This window comes from Saimiri boliviensis, chromosome 1, assembly GCF_048565385.1.
Source record: "Saimiri boliviensis isolate mSaiBol1 chromosome 1, mSaiBol1.pri, whole genome shotgun sequence".
Classification (NCBI taxonomy): Eukaryota; Metazoa; Chordata; class Mammalia; order Primates; family Cebidae; genus Saimiri; species Saimiri boliviensis.
The window spans coordinates 259,502,768-259,519,971 of NC_133449.1; the positions used below are offsets into that span (position 1 = coordinate 259,502,768).

At 41.5% G+C, this 17,204-nt stretch overlaps 1 protein-coding gene across 1 annotated transcript in view; it reads left to right on the top strand.

Annotated features, from left to right (window-relative positions):
- CCL28 (C-C motif chemokine ligand 28) overlaps window positions 1–13,735 on the top strand; it is a 30,232-nt gene extending 16,497 nt beyond the window's left edge. Inside the window, exons 2-3 of the mRNA XM_003925885.4 lie at window positions 1,895–2,021; window positions 8,099–13,735. Coding sequence (XP_003925934.1) covers window positions 1,895–2,021; window positions 8,099–8,291 — 320 coding nt within the window. The 3' untranslated portion in view covers window positions 8,292–13,735. The remainder of the gene's footprint in view (window positions 1–1,894; window positions 2,022–8,098) is intronic.
- Window positions 13,736–17,204: the final 3,469 nt, after the last annotated feature.

The following is a 17,204-nucleotide window of genomic DNA, read 5'->3' on the forward strand; positions in this document are numbered from 1 at the left end:
CACATATTTCTCTTCAGGGGAACCCCTTCTCATCATACAGGTTTGTGTTTGTGTGAATTCCAATTCTGGAACATAAGCTGGTTATTGCCCATTATGTTCCTGACCAAGGTGGTCTTTGCAGACAGGTTTTGGCCTCCCTGATCTCTTATCAGCTTGCCTCCCCAACTACCTCTCCAACAACCAATGTTCAGTATCATCTGAAGAAAACCTACATAAATGTTGAAGAAATGTCATACAATCCTCTTTTACAACCTAACTGACACACCGAAATCTCTCCTGTATGGAAATTCTGCAGTCATAATTGAAATAAAGGGAAGTGGCTGATGGTTCTTTAAAAATGGCAATATTCTTGCAGGAGGATGCAGGAGGGGACCTCTAGGGGGCGACGTTATCTAACAGAATTTCACAGTTGTTTTATTCGGAACTACCCAGTTTACGTTCTCCATTGCCTAATTTCCGATGTCCTCTCCAAAGTTATTTCCTGGCCTCTTACATTTTCTGCTTCCTCTGGAGGGCACTGGTTGCACCTACTAACATGTAATAACTGCTGGCCTGCTTCTTGCCTTTTGATAGTTTATCTGACTTAGATCAAGTGATCTCCAGCTAAGTCCATCCTACATTTATATTAATATTTGAGAAGTGCAATCCAGTTTACTAAGTACATATATGTCCCCTGTACTTTTCTGGTTTAAAACTGTTTGAATTAATATCAGCACTCAACTCAAATTCCTAAACACATAGATTTTCTTGTGATTCTTAATTGCTACCATGCTTCTGAAAGAACGCTTGCCATTAGTATTGCTTTAGTCACAACTAATCTTTGAGGCTACTAACCTTTCATCTTTCTACTTTCAGGGTCTGGCATAGTGATTCACATACAGTGAGATGGGTGAATGAATGGGTGGATACGTGGATAAACGCAATACCTTGTTCAGGATATTAGGAGTTTGACTTGGATAATAGGCAGCACAGCATAGCTAAAGAAAGAAACAATTAGTTTTAGGAAATAAATGTGTTAATAATGTAGGAACAACCAGTATTCACACACAATAAAATTCTCCATTTTAAAGTATAAAATTCAGTGGTCTTCAATATAGCCACAGAATTATGCAATCACCAATATCTAATTCCAGTGCATTTTCATCACTACAGAAAGAGATATTTGTACCTGTTAGCAGTCACTCCCCGTCCTCTCCTTTCATTCTTCCCTCTCCATTCCTTAGTCCCCAGCTGCTGGCAACCACTAATCTACTTTCTGTCCTTATGGATTTGCCCATCCTGGATCTTTCATATAAAGGGAATCATACAACATGGCCTGTTGAATCTGGCTTCTTTCCTGTATAACCCCAGAGCACTTTGAACATATCTCTTTAATACTTATTTTGCTGTGTTGGGATTATTTGTTTCTGGCCTACCTCCCACTGGACTATTAACAATCACAAGGACAGTTTATGCCTTGTTTATTTCAACATTTGAATGCAGAGCTCAGGGCCTATTACAGAATGAGCAATCAATAAACATTTTCTGAACAAATGATGCTTTTCCAATTCCAAAATGCATGAAATACCATGTTGACCTCACTCCTTTCATCTCTGATCAGTCTGCAGTACCACCAGAATCCTTGTCTGCAACTTTTTTCATCTCTTTAATTTGTTTTGTGTCTTTGCCTAAATTTACATTTTCTCCCTCACAAATACAGCTTAAATTCCAGAAAGTGGGGACATGTCCTGCCCCAGGTCTGTATTCACAAAGCCATGTTTGCCCCTTGTTTGTGTGGATTAACATTCTGTTATCTGAAATCTAACATTCTAATCTCTGAAATCTTTAAAATGAGAACCATGCCTGTGTTCTATAAACTGTAAGATTTAACATTTTCTTTCTTTTCTTCTTTTAGCCATACTTCCCATTCCCTCCAGCTGTTGCACGGAGGTTTCACATCATATTTCCAGAAGGCTTCTGGAAAGAGTGAATATGTGTCACATCCAGAGAGCTGATGGGGACTGTGACTTGTCTGCTGTCATGTGAGTGCTCTTCGGCAGGGAGGTCTAAACCTGCACAGTCATTATTTCCGTGACCAACAAATAATCGGTTGAAGGGCTTTGGTTGATTTCAACATAAAAATAATCATCCAAACAAGGGAGGGAAGAGTAAATATTCTGTCCTTTAGGTCCAGGCTCCCTGGAGTAAATTCATAGCCTCTCTGTGCAGGGATGCCCTGAGCCCCATACCAGCGCACCATCTATGTCCACCCTATGGTGCTGTGCTTAGGACTAAATTCCCCCAGTCACCAAAAAGTGTCCATGACTTTCCTAAGCAAAACAAAATCCCCCAAAAAAGATGACTCTGTTATATTTCATGGCTTTTAACCTTTTCCAGTATATGGGTTGCTGTCATTTCTACTTTCTGAATTCATCAGGAGCATATTATAGGTTTCAAAAAGGTAGGCCAGGTATGGCAGCTTATGCCTGTAATCCCAGCACTTTGGGAGGCTAAGACAGGGGTATCACTTGAGCCTAAGTGTTCAAGAACAGCCTGGGCAACATGGCAAGATACCCATCTCTACAAAAAACTTTAAAACTAGCAAGGCATGGTGGCATGCACCTATAGTCCCAGCTACTTGGGACGCTGAGGCTGGAGGATCCTTTGAGCCCAGTTTGAGGCTGCAGTGAGCCATGATTGTGCCACTGCACTCCAACCTGGGTGACAGAGGAAGACCCTGTCTCAAAAAACCACCACCACCACAACAACAAAAAGACAAAGAAAAACGAAACAAAAAAAGATTCAAAAAGAAGCATGGAAATATCTGTCAAAAGTGCTATATGCAATCCAGTCAAAACACCAATCCAATCTCTGCTTTTGATTCTGTGGTGTTGGCTCATGGTGAAGCCTCCCACCCCTGCCCCTGGCTCAGTTATTAAAAGCTTTGTTTGTATATGTACTTAACATCTCTGTGGAGTCTCTAACATCTGAACTGCATTGATGTTTAGCAAATCTAGATTCTGACAACAATGCTGTGAGGAAGGCATAAATGATCTCCCGATCACACACAGGAGAAAGCTGTGACTGAGATTACCCAGTTCACCTGTGTACAGCTCGTGACTGGCAGAAACGGTATATGAACCCAGGTCTCCTGGTTCAGAACACTCTGTGTCTCCAATGTCATTCTAAAGGAGTGGTGGGATTAACCGTAAAATGCTGTCCCTAAACTCCACTGCATCTGAGTATCAGATATCTCCCTGGCATGCTGGTTTTAACACCATTTGTGGCTCCAGGTGAGGCTAGTGACCCATTCCGTGCTGTTTAGGCTATAAATAAGCCCATTGCTTTGCCTAAGCTCCTGAGTCACTCAGAAACCTTGTTCTTTCAGTGAAGTCAACAAATATTTATGAATTAATGATTATGCGCTAAGCACTGTCCTATGTGCTGGGGATGCAGTAGTGACAAAATGGGTTCTGCCTGCCTAGAGTCTCCAGGGGACTCTTTCTCCAGCTGGGTTCTACAGATCGGCTTAACGATTTGAGATGGTCTCTGGAACTTGAGATGGACTTTGTCCCCCACTTTCAGAGGGATTTATCCATTATTCAATTTTGAGAAAAAACGGCCCTAAGACAAGGGTTCTTAAAAGTTCAGAGGAAGTTTGTAAGATGTCTGTTGAAAGACTTTCATCAGGTTAGGAGCTGTGAACTTCCTGAAATTTTTGTGTATGAACATGTGAGCATTTTTAGAAGGTCCGTAGGTTTTATAAGATTCTCAAATGTTCTGAGATTAAATAAAGTTTAAAGATCACACCCAGGGTCAGATGTAGGGGAGGAAACAATTCTTGATCCAAACTTGCATTAAGCATGAGTGTCTTTGTGCAAGAAGGGAGAGGACTGAGAATTTTCTCAGCAACTCCCCAGTTCGTTACCACCTGGCTCCATTGGCTTAGGTGGTTTAGTCATTAGGAACCAGCATCACCCCTGGCACTCCAGGGACTACACACCAATGAGGTGCCTTCTGAGGGGTGTTCCAAGTTCCCAACTTCTTTGGAAAAACTCCTTGGTATATGTCTGGCCGAGATTCTACCAGTTTTTTTTATTTAATCTCAAAGAATATTGTTGGTAATAGAGAGTAAAACATTCACAGACAATTCATGGATAGACAATGCTCTAGGTAGATAGAAACAACTGGATATTTGTGTCGGGTGGACACAGCTAAACTAAATCTGTCTGAACCTGCTCCAGTTGCTCTGAGAAACTCCGCATTTTCAACTCCTCTTAATTCCTTCCACCTCGCTGGCATATATCACCTCAGACTTGAAGCTTGAAACTTATAAGGGCTCCAGTAGGACTCCCAGAAAGGCTTGGAGGAAAAAAACAGAGGAAGTTTCTGTGGATGTATAAGACAGATTCTGGAGGTTATCCAGGGAAGCTATTGGTAACAATATTTTCAGAGACATTTCTTTGGGATAAGCAGGTGTCAGAGATCTGAAAGGCATAGAACAGAACTGATGTTTCACTGTGATAAAGTAAAATATACTCAGAAACATGAGTCTTCATTTTGAAAAGGACCCAATTTTAATTTAAGAGGAACTAGGAAGCCAATCACTTAGATCTAAAAATATTTACTTTATTCAAGCAGAATTTGTGAATTGACCTCCCTGTGCTAAGAAACAGAGTTGCTATGACCTAATCTCAAATAAAATCAAATTCAACTCTGTAGTATTTTTTAACCACAAATTACAGATCCTCTCTGTTGTTTCCTGATGTTCAGCATAAATAGATAAAGATTCTCTTGTTTTCAGATTACGTTAGTATGGAGCATGTCTTTACTTATCTAAAATGTAGTCCCTTAACCCTGACTGGGCAAAAAGACTTTAAAGTTTGCAAAAGTGTTTAAGATGCAGAAAGCATTGGAAATATAATTCCCAAGTAGCACGTATTACTAATAACAATTAATTAATTAATATAAATCAACTTACTGTTGCCACTAGGCTTCTTTTTCTTTTCTGCCTAGAAATAGGTCCTTTGTTTCATACCTTATAAATGATCATTGTCATTTTTGATGCCTGAGACAGCAGCTTTCTTGTTCAAACTCCTCTACACTGATTTCATTTAATGAGCTTCTGGATGTTTCTGAACATAAATACAGTAAAAAGTTATTTATCTTGGGCAGAGGGCTGAGGATTTTTCATCAAACAGACATTTGCTGTTGTGAGAAAATTGGAGGTTTTTTTTTTTTTTTTTTTTTTTGAAACGGAGTTTTGCTCTTGTTACCCAGGCTGGAGTGCAATGGCGCGATCTCGGCTCACCGCAACCTCCGCCTCCTGGGTTCAGGCAATTCTCCTGCCTCAGCCTCCTGAGTAGCTGGGATTACAGGCACGCGCCGCCATGCCCAGCTAATTTTTTGTATTTTTAGTAGAGACGGGGTTTCACCTTGTTGACCAGGATGGTCTCGATCTCTTGACCTCGTGATCCACCCACCTCGACCTCCCAAAGTGCTGGGATTACAGGCGTGAGACACCGCGCCCGGCCAAATTGGAGGTTTTTAAACAGAATTCTCTGGAAGATTTGAGTAGTTTTCCAGATGTGGTTGTGAGGCATTGTTGTGTGCAGAGGAATGGGTAAAGAAATAGAGTTTAGGGGATATTAAAGGTATAATCTCTATGGCAGGGCCGCCCCTTTACGTCCATCAGACTATCTCCAGCTACCTTCCTGTGAGTTAAGAAAAAAAAAAAATCAGGGGATTGGCCTCATGATTTCTTACAGTCAAAACTCTCCACTTACAAACTCACCATTGGGAAGGTGGGGATTGGTGCCCATCAGAATATGAATGTAGGGAGTAGGGAAGGGAATGTGGAATAGGGCCCCCTTTCCAACATTACTTCATCTCTTTCTTTGCTGCTGGAAAATACCTGGGATCCAAGTAGAGGTTTATGAAATTTTTAAACTTTAGGATTCTAAAACATCATAGGATCTCAGATTTGGGAGCTGTGTTCTGGTAGCTGATTTTTTTCCCCCTTGAATTGCATTGAGAGGTTGCTTCACCAGCAAGTCTTTGAAAAAGCCCACATGCTAGTTGTCGCCTGTTTTCCTATGGTCCTCCACCTCTCTAAATCCTCTGTCTGTATTTCTCCCACCGGGTTCTCTCCTTCAGCCCCAGTGCCGACGCCCCTCCCTGAATCCCAGCTCTCTTATTTTTATGATGGACTTGAGTCCTAGCTCTTTCCTGTGTAACTTATGGGCTTATCTGCATGTCACTGAAATCTTTTTTTTGAAACGGAGTTTTGCTCTTGTCACCCAGACTGGAGTGCAGTGGCACGATCTCTGCTCACTTGCAACCTCCGCCTCCCGGGTTCAAGCGATTCTTCTACCTCAGCCTCCCAATTAGCTGGAATTGCAGGTGCTCACCACCATGCCCAGCTAATTTTTGTATTTTTAGTAGAGACAAGGTTTCACCATGTTAGCCAGGCTGGTCTCTAACACCCGACCTCGGATGATCTGCGTGCCTCGGCCTCCCAAAGTGTTGGGATCACAGATGTGAGCCACCCCTACACAGCCTGCATGTCACTGAAATCTTTATCTGCTCAATTTCTTTCTGACATCGCAGGGATAGGCAAGAGTTTTAGTCCTTTGGAAAGAGTAGGAGTTTCAATGCCAGCTTTTTTGTCGTTGTTATTTTTCCTATGCAGCAGTGCTACAACCATGTTTTCTCCTATGATAGCAAACCACTGACCATAGTGAGAATTAGGTGGTTTTTTTTTTTTTTTTTTTTTGAAGGCTCTCTATCTAACACACATAGGGAATATACTGTTCTCTTATTAAGATGCTCCACTTCATTCACATTAGTATTCCCCACATGCTGGCTTTATTATGTTAAAGCTCATTTGTAACTTCCCCCCATTCTCCCCACTTTTCTCCCATTTCAAGAGTCCCTACATTAGTTGATAATGATTCTACTTGGGTCATCTAGAAAAATGGCAGCCTACTCTCTACACCCCGTGTTTTTTCCCTGAATAACAGGGTCAGGAGTTTCAATTTATCTGGACACAGAAACATTGTATATGTAGAGCCAGCAGAATTTGTGATGTTTGATGAGAGATGATAACTCCTCATGGGGAAATTAGAAGTTACAATATCTTTTTCAATAAAAAATTCTAGTTACCAGAAACTGTGGATGCTGCCCTAGCATTCTCCTAACCCACTATGAAAACTTCATATAGAAAAATGAAAATGAGCCGGGCATGGTGGCTCACTCCTGTAAACACAGTACTTTGGGGCCTGGGTGACAAGAGCAAAACTCTGTTTCACCAAAAAAAAAGAAAAAAGAAAAATGAAAATATGAAAGCACATTCTGAACTGTGGTATATATCTATATCACATTAAAATGTTAACAAATGCCTAGAATATTTTCAACAAAACTCTCCTTATTTTGAACAATTTTTACTTCATACTATGATGAATTACTAAGTTCCTGCTATGAAGAGGACTTTTCAAGACACTTCTAGACTATTCCTCCTTCAAGGAGCATAACTCCAGTAGGAGAGATGAGACAAGTACTCAGATAAAAGACAGAATAAACTAAGTGCCAGAAAAGAGGTAACTCTCGCCATGGAAAATCAGAGGGGGAAAAGGAAGGCATTTAGCTGAAAGAATCTACAGCAATCTTACAGATCAGAAAACCTCAAACAAACCTTAAGGATGTGTTTGAGATGAACTGTGAGGATGAATTGGTTTTGTTGGGTGAAGCTTGAAGTCAAGGGAGAGAACTGTTTTTACTTGATTTTTATTATTGTCTCTTTTCCTCCTTTTCTTCTTCCTCTTTTTTCTCCTTTCTTTTATCCTTCTCCCGCTCCTCATCCAATTCTTTTCCTCCTCTTTCTTTTAATACTCTCTGCTAATATCTGAGGACCCACAGGCAGCAGTGTTTGTAAAGTCAAAATTGAAACTTGAGGGGCTCAGCTTAGAATTCACTTCATTTCTACACTGAATTCAGAAATTTAGTCTGAATTTCGTCTCTAGGAGTACAGTGTCCCAAAGTGGGAACTGCCTGTAAGCCTCTAAAAGGCCATTTTATGTATTTTCTCTCAGTGACTTCCTTTTTCCTTCCTTTCTAACAGCCTTCATGTCAAGCGCAGAAGAATCTGTGTCAGCCCGCACAACCGTACTGTTAAGCAGTGGATAAAAGTGCAAGCGACCAAGAAAAATGGTAAAGGAAATGTTTGCCACAGGAAGAAACACCACAGCAAGAGGAACAGTAACCGAGCACATCAGGGGAAACACGAACCATATGGCTATAACACTCCTTATTAGAGAGTCTACAAATGAATCTGCAGAGACAATTCCTCAAGTGGACTTGGCAGTGATTGGTTGTAAGTTTATCATCCGAATTCTTCTTATTGTCAGATGACAGAACAAAACAAAACATTGGCTTTTAAAAAATGAATAATTGTGGGGTATGCAAATGTAGTCAATAATATACTCAACTGGAAAATTAAATGAAAAGATAATACTGGCTGGGTACAGTGGTTCACATCTGTAATCCCAGCACTTTGGGAGGCTGAGTCAGGAGTTTGAGACCAGCCTGGGCAACATAGCTAGACCTCATCTCTCCAAAAAAAAAAAAAAAAATTAGCCTGGCATGGTGATACTTGCCTATAATCCCAGCCACTTGGGAGGCTGAGGTGGAAGGATCACTTGAGTATGGGAGAGTTTGAGGTTGCAGTGAGCAGCCTGGATGACAGAGTGAGACCCTGACTCTAAAAATAATAATAATAATAATAGCATTTATCTTCATATAATATTTTAAGAAGGGCATATAGATATAACTTCTCCAACTTTTTAATTATAGTTTTCCAAACTTACAGAGAAGTTAAAAGAATGGTACGGTGAACATCTATGTATCTTTCACCTGGATTAATCATTGCTAATATTATGTCACATTTGCTTTCTCTCTGCTCTCTTTGTGTTTCTGTATAAAATATTATACATTTTTAAATATATCTTGTTTGCTAAAGCATTTGAAAATAAGTTGCAAACATCATGACACTTCACCCCTAATTTGTTTTTGGTGTTGTAACTTGACATACCCTAAAATAAAGACATTTTCCTACATAATCACATTGTCAGTTTAATACCTAAAAAATTAAAAATTTCATCCAATATATTCCATATTCAAATTTTCCAAGCTATTTCGAGAGCATTTTAGGTAGTTTTTTTCAATCCAGTAATCAATCAAGATTGACATACATATTGCAAATAATTGCTATTTTTCTTTAATATCTTTCAATCTAAGAAAGTTCCTCTGCCTTTTTTTCCTTCTTCCCAAAGCATGGACTTTTGAAAAAGAATCTAGACCAGAATCTTTTCCACAATCTGAATTTGTCTGATTATTCTTTTTTTTTCTGTTTAAAAGAATTTTTTTAATTATTTTGTTTAGGGAGGGTCTCACGGTGTCTTCCAGGCTAGAGTGCAGTGGCACAATTTTGATTTTGGCTCACTGCAGCCTCAACCTCTGGGACACAAGCAATCCTCCCACTTCAACCTCCTGAGTGTCTGGGACCCCAGGTGCATACCCACCACACCTGGCTAATTTTGTTTATCTTTTGTAGAGACAAGGTCTCATTATGTTACCCAGGCTGGCCTTAAACTCCTGGGCTAGCCCAAGCTATCTTCCCACCTTAGCCTCCCAAAGTACTGGGATTATAGGTGTTAGCCACCATCCCTGGCCTAATTATTTTCTTAGGATCAAATTCAGGTTTATATTTTTGGTAAGAATTTCCTATGTGAATTCGAATACTTATTTTGCCATTTACAGTTCATAAATATTAGGGTTTATTTTCTAAATAGAAAAGTTTAAGTTAAATATAACTTCAACACATCTAGTGGGAGTAGCTACTGTCATTTGGATTGATAAATTCTGATGCTGAAGAAAAAAAAAAGCCTGTCTTGCTGCCCAGAACCTTTTGCCTCCCCAGTCAGTTCTTGGAGCAGCACTAGTTAGGGGCCCAGAGTGCGGTCTTCTGTATAGTGATTTTACACTCTGCCTAAACAAGGAGTCTACATCTTTTAGCTCCTATCCCATCCTTCCCACATGTTGGTTGTTGTTGTTGTTTGGTTGGTTTTGTTGAGACAGCATTGAGAACATCCTAGCATTTTGGGAGGCCAAGGTGGGTGAATCATTTGAGGTCAGGAGTTTGAGACCAGCCTAACCAACATGGAGAAACCCCATCTCTACTAAAAATACAAAAATTAAGTGGCCATGGTGGTGCACACCTGTAATCCCAGCTACTTGGGAAGCTGAGACAGGAGAATCTCTTGAATTGGCAGGTGGAGATTGCAGTGAGTCAAGACTGTCCCACTGCACTCCAGCCTGGGCATCAAAGCAAGACCCTGTCTCAAACAAACAAACAAAACAAAAAGAATATAATATTTGTGTTAATGAGAAAGGACATCTACAACTCACGCAACAATACAGATGTATCTTATAAGCATAGTAATGATGGAACAAGACCAGATACAAATGAGCCAGTATTAGTTATTGCCGTATGTTTGTTCCCCAAAACTCAGACTGAAATTAGATCCCTATTATTGGAGGTGGGGCCCAGTGGGAGGTGTTTGGGTCATGAGGGCAGATCCCTCATGAATGGCTTGGTGCCATCCTTGTAGTATTGAGTAAGTTCCCACTCTATTACTAATCTGGAAAGCAGGTTGTTAAAAAGAGCCTGGCACCTCCCCAGCTCTGTTGCTTCCTCTCTTACTATGTGATCTGCTCACATTGGCTCCCCTTTGCCTTCCACTATGAATGGAAACAGCCTGAAATCCTCACCAGAAGCAGATGCTTGTGCCATGCTTCTTGTACAGCCTGCAGAATAGTGAGCCAACTAAACTTTTTTTCTTTATAAATTACTCAGCCTCAGCTATTCCTTTAAAACATAACCAGATTAAGACAGTTATCCACTGATATATAACAAGTTACCCCAAAATTTAGTGACTTAACACATATTTATTATCTCATAGTGTCTGTGGATAAGGAATTCGGGAGTGGCTCAGCTGGATGGTTTTGGCCCAGGATCTCTCATGAAGTAGCAGTCAAAATGTCCACAGGGGCTGCAGGCATCTGAAGGCTTGACTAGGGCTGGAGGATTCCCTTCTCAGATGGCTCACTCACATGTTGTTGGAAGGAGGCCTCATGAGGGTCCCTCCTTGAGCTGTCTGAGTATTCTCACAACACAGCATCCGGATCCCTCCGAGAAAGTGATCCAAAAGATAGAACAAAAGGATAGCCTCAGTGCTTTTATGACCTAGCCTTGGAATTGATTCATCCTGTCTCTATAGGTTGTACAGACCAATTCTGATACAATTTTGGTGGGGACTACACAATGGCATGAATATCAGAAGTCAAGGATCACTGGAGACAATTGTGGAGGCTGGAAGTATCCATTCTACAAGATTCTATAAATATAAAGTATCAAAACTTGTGAAACTAAGCTATGCTGTTGGTTAAGATAATGGTTACTCTGGGGAGAGGGTAGTGACTAGAAGGAGGGAAGAGATGGGCATCTGGGGGTACTGATAATGTTCCATTGCTTGATATAGGTGTAACTATATGACTAAATTCATCAAGCTGTAACTTACATGTTCCTCCATATATGTTAAACTTTGACAACTTAAGCAGCATAAGAAAAAGAAAAGAAAGAGAGAAAGCAGCTGGGTGCAGTGGTTCATGCCAGTAATCCCAGCACTTTGGGAGGCCAAAGGGGCAGATCACTTGATCAAGAGTTTGAGACTAGCCTGGCCAATGTGGTGAAACCCCATCTCTACTAAAAATACAAAACTTAACTGGTCATGGTGGCAGTTGCCTGTAATCCCAGCCACTCAGAAGGCTGAGGCAAGAGAATCACTTGAACCTAGGAGTCAGAGGTTGCGTGCTGAGGTCACACCGACTGCACTCCAGCCTGGGCAACAAAGTGAGACTTTGTATCAAAAAAAGACAGAGAGAGTGAGAGAGACAAAGGAAGAATAAAAAAAGAAAGGAAAAGAACTCTGGAATACACCAGAGGACATGGGATTCATATTCTGTGAATAGAAAATTAGACCTTCTCAAGAAAATGCTTAGCCCAGTGGCCCAGGGACCCAGTGCAATATAACTCAGAAGGAGAAGGGAGGTCCTGATCCATTTGACTGATCTAGGACACAATGCATTGGCAGCAGTCTTATTATTAACATGTGATTAATGTAATGTCTTATTATTAACAGTCTTAATATCAACATATATTTTTGAGTATATAAACAGTTCATTCCTTAGTATATACTTAGTTTATGTACTCAGGAACAGTTTGTTTATATACTCAGGAATGAACTGTTCCTGAGTATACAAACAGTTAAAAACATTAGAAGAAGCAGGAGTGATACAATTTAGATGTCTCCAATATTGCTCCATTCCTGGGTGTATCATACCAACCACCAAGAGACAACAGATTGTCTGTGCATTGATATGCATAGTCATGACCTCATAAGACTGTTGAGATTAAGTGGTAAGATGTGTGAGAAAGTAGTAGGAGCCTGGCTTGTAGGAGGCCCTGGACACATGTTTATGTATTCATTAACTAGTATTTGAATTATATATTGCTGTCTAACTCACCATCTTCAAATGTAGTAGTTTAAAACAACAATAATTTACTATTTCTCACAATTTTCTGGGATACCTGGAGCTCAGTTGGACAGTTTTTATATTGGTCTCACTTGGAGTCTCTTATGTGGGTACAGTCAGATGGTGGAGCCTGGAAAGTCCAAAATGGCTGCACTCCCATATCTAGCACTTTGTGGGGATGACAGGACAGCTGAGCCCTGCAGGGTGCTGGGATCACAGCGTCTAGTCTTTCTCCATAGTCTCAGAGTCCGTCCCTTTCCATGTTGTCTCTTCCCGTAGTATCTCTAGCAGAGTAGCTGAACTTTTAACATGGTGACTCAGGGTTCCCAAAAGTACAAGCATGAAACCTGCCAGGTCTGGTGTCACATTCAGTTGATCAAAGCAAGTTGCCAGATTCTATATGGGACTATATACCAGGAGGTATGGTTCATTGGTGGTCATCTTTGGAGTCTAGCTGCCACATGTGGACACTTAAAATATATATCAGTGATGGGCACAATGGCGTGCCTGTAATCCCAGCATTTTAGGAGGCCAAGTTTGGTGGATCATTTGAGGTCAGGAGTTCGAGACCAGCCTGGCCAACATGGTGAAACATCGTCTCTACTAAAAATACAAAAATTAGCTGAGTGTGGTGGCAAGTGCCTGTAATTCCAGCTACTTGGGAGGCTGAGGCAGGAGAATCGCCTGAACCTGGGAGGCAGAGGTTGCAGTGAGTGAGGTCCTACCACTGCACTCCAGCCTGGGCAACAGAGAGAGAATCCATCTCAAAAAAAGAAAAGAAACAAAATTAAAAATAATAAAATCAAATACATATCAGAAGTCGATTTTGTTGATTTTAAGAATGTACTTTCTCAATTTGTTTCTACTTTTTGTCTCAATTTTTTAAGATCAGCTTTAGGTATATGGGAAATTAATAAAGTAATGAGCCTGGTGGGCAAGCTTCTAAATGGCTCCCAAACATCCCTGCCTTCTTGTAGTTCATGCTGTTATGCAATCCCCTTCTCTTGAGTGTGGGCTGAACCAAGTGATTTGCTTCTAACAAATAAAATACAGCAAAAGTGAGGGGATATCAGCTTTTTAATGAATTATAAAAGATTGTGGCCGGGTGCGGTGGCTCAAGCCTATAATCTCAGCACTTTGGGAGGCTGAGGCAGATGGATCACGAGGTCGAGAGATCGAGACCATCCTGGTCAACATGATGAAACCCCATCTCTACTAAAGATACAAAAAATTAGCTGGGCATGGTGGCACGTGCCTGTAATCCCAGCTACTCAGGAGGCTGAGGCAGGAGAATTGCTTGAACCCAGGAGGCGGAGGTTGCGGTGAGCCGAGATCGTGCCATTGCACTCCAGCCTGGGTAACAAGAGTGAAACTCCGTCTCAAAAAAAAAAAAAAAAAAAAAGATTGTGACTTTGTCTTACCATTCATTCTCTCTCTCTCTCTCTCTCTCTCTCTCTCTCTCATTCCCACGCCTCACTCCTGCAACCCCATCTCTCAATGAGACTCTTCTGTCTTCTTGGCTTACTTGCTGTATGAATTTGCTAGGGTTGCCATAACAAAGTACCACAAACTGGGTAGCATAACAACAGAAGTGTATTGCCTCATGGTTTCAGAGTCTAGAAGTTTGAAGGTATTAGCAGGGTTGATTTCTACTGAGAGCTATGAGGGAAGATTCTGTCCCATGCCTCTCTCCTTGGCTTGTAGATGGCTGATGGCCAGCTTCTCCCAGAGTCCCTTTACACCATCTTCTTTCTATGCGTGTCCATTTCTGTGTCCAAATTTCTCCTTTATATAAAGACCTCAGTCAAATTGGATTAGGACTCACCCTAATGACCTTATCTTAGCGTAACTAATTAAATCTATAACAACTCTATTTCCAAATACAGTCATACCCTGAGATAGTAGGGGTTAGGACTTCAACAATTCAACCAGTAGCAGGGAGGATGAGTGCTGTGGAATGGGAAAGGAAATGTTCTTTTCTTTTAAGTACATGACCCAGAGGTTGCATATAGCACCTCCCCTTATATGCTATTCACCAGCAGTTAGCCACATGACCATACAACCTCAAGAGAAAAAGGAAATATAGTTTTAAATTGGTGGCCACCTGCCAGACAAAACTATTGTTGTTTTATTATTAGAGGAAGAATGGGGAGAAAGGATATTGGGGGCAACTAGCAGCTTCAGATAAATTATAGTTTGCAAAAGTTTTATGAAGGAGAGAACTGCATCCCTCCTCCAAACTGCAATAATAATTGCTTTTTTGTTGTAGCTACCAACCTACCATACCAGAAATCTTATAATTAGTCCTCACAATAACCCTGAGAGTCATTTTTCCTCCCACGTATTATAAAAGGAAAAATCAAGGCTCAGAGAGATTAAGCAAATTGGTCAGAGCCAAATCCATTAAGTGGTGGAGCCTGGAATCCATCAGAGGATTCTGTCTGCTGTTAAAGCCTGACCATTTCACTGTACCCGTCACATACCCCAGCAAGTAGCACTCCATCAGGCCTACCTTATTTGTATTGCTTAACTTCATGGCACTTCTGGGCAGTAACTTGAAGATTAGTATGGGAAACATCAGAAATGCCCATTTCTAGACTTAATGAGCTAATGAAGTGAAAGACAATCAAAATTCCTATATAAAACATACAGTGGGAGTTGCAGGCAAGATGGCCAAATAGGAACAGCTCCCAGCAAAATCAATGCAGAAGGTGGGTGATTTCTGCATTTCCAACTGAGGTACCCAGCTCATCTCATTGGGACTGGTTAAACAGTGGGTGCAGCCCACAGTGGGCAAGCCAAAGTAGGGTGGAGCATCATCTCACCCAGGAAGCACAAGGGGTCAGGGAACTCCTCCCTTGGCCAAGAGAAGCCATGAGGGAGAGTGAACTCCAGCCCAGATTCTATGCTTTTCCCATGGTCTTCACAACCACAGATGAGGAGATTCCCTCGGGTGCCTATGCCACCAGGGCCCTGGGTTTCAATCACAAAACTGGGTAGCCATTTGGGAAGACACGGAGCTAGTTGCAGGAGTTTTTGTTTTGTTTTGTTTTGTTTAATATCCCAGTGGTGCCTGAAATGCCAGCAAGATATAACCATTCACTCCTCTGGAAAGGAGGCTGAAGCCAGGGAGCCAAATGGTCTAGCTCAGCAGATTCCACACCCATGGAGCACAGCAAACTAAAATCCACTGGCTTGAAATTCTTGCTGGCAGCACAGCAGTCTGAAGTCAACCTGGAACACTTGACCTTGATGTGGGGAGGGGCGTCCACCATTACTGAGGCTTGAGTAGGCAGTTTTCCCTTCACAGTGTAGACAAAGCCACCAGGAAGTTCAAACTGGCTGAAGTCCACTGCAGCTTGGCAAAGCTGCTGTGGCCAGACTGCGTCTCTAGATTCCTCCTCTCTGGCCAGGGCATCTCTGAAAGAAAGGCAGTAGCCTCAGTCAGGGGCTTATAGATAAAACTCTCATCTCCCTGGGATAGATCACCTAGGGGAAGGAGCGGCTGTGGGCACAGCTTCAGCAGACTTAAATGTTCTTGCCTGCCAGCTCTGAAGACAGTAGTGGATCTCCCAGCACAGCACTCAAGCTCTGCTAAGGGACAGACTGCCTCTTCAAGTGGGTCCCTGATCCCCAAGCCTCCTGACTGGGAGACTCCTCCCAGCAAGGGTTTATAGACACCTCATACAGGAGAGCTCTGACTGGCATCTGATGAGTGCCCCTCTGGGATGAAGCTTCCAAAGGAAGGAACAGGCAGCAATTTTTGCTGTTCTGCAGCCTCTGCTGGCGATATCCAGGCAAACAGGGTCTGGAGTGGACCTCTAACAAACTCCAGCAGAACTGCAGCAGAGGGACTTGACTGTTAGAAGGAAAACTAACAAACAGAAAGGAATAATATCAACATCAACAAAAAGGACGTTCACACAGAAACACCGTCTGTAAGTCACCAATGTCAAAGATCGAAGGTAGATAAATCCATGAAGATGAGGAAAAAACAGTGTAAAAAGGCTGAAAATTCCAAAAACCAGAATGCTTCTTCTCTTCCAAAGGATCACAACTCCTCGCCAGCAAAGGAACAAGAATGGACAGAGAATGAGTTTGATGAATTGACAGAAGTAGGCTTCAGAAGGTGGGTAATAACAAACTCCTCCAAGCTAAAGGAGCATGTTATAGCTCAATGGAAAGAAGTTAAGAACCTTGTAAAAAGGTTAGAGGAATTGCTAACTAGAATATCCGGTGTAGAGAAGAACATAAATGACCTAATAGAGCTGAAATATACAGTATGAGAACTTCGTGAAGCATACACAAGTATCAATAGCCAAATCGATCAAGCAGAAGAAAGGATAGCAGGGATTAAAGATCAACTTAATGAAATAAAGCATGAAGACAAGGTTAGAGAAAAAAGGATGAAAAGGAGTGAACAAAGCCTCCAAGAAATATGGGACTGTGTGAAAAGACCAAACCTACATTTGATTGGTGTACCTGAAAGTGATGGGGAGAGTGAAACCAAGTTGGAAAACACTCTTCAGGATATTATCCAGGAGAACTTCCCCAATGTAGCAAGGCAGGCCAAC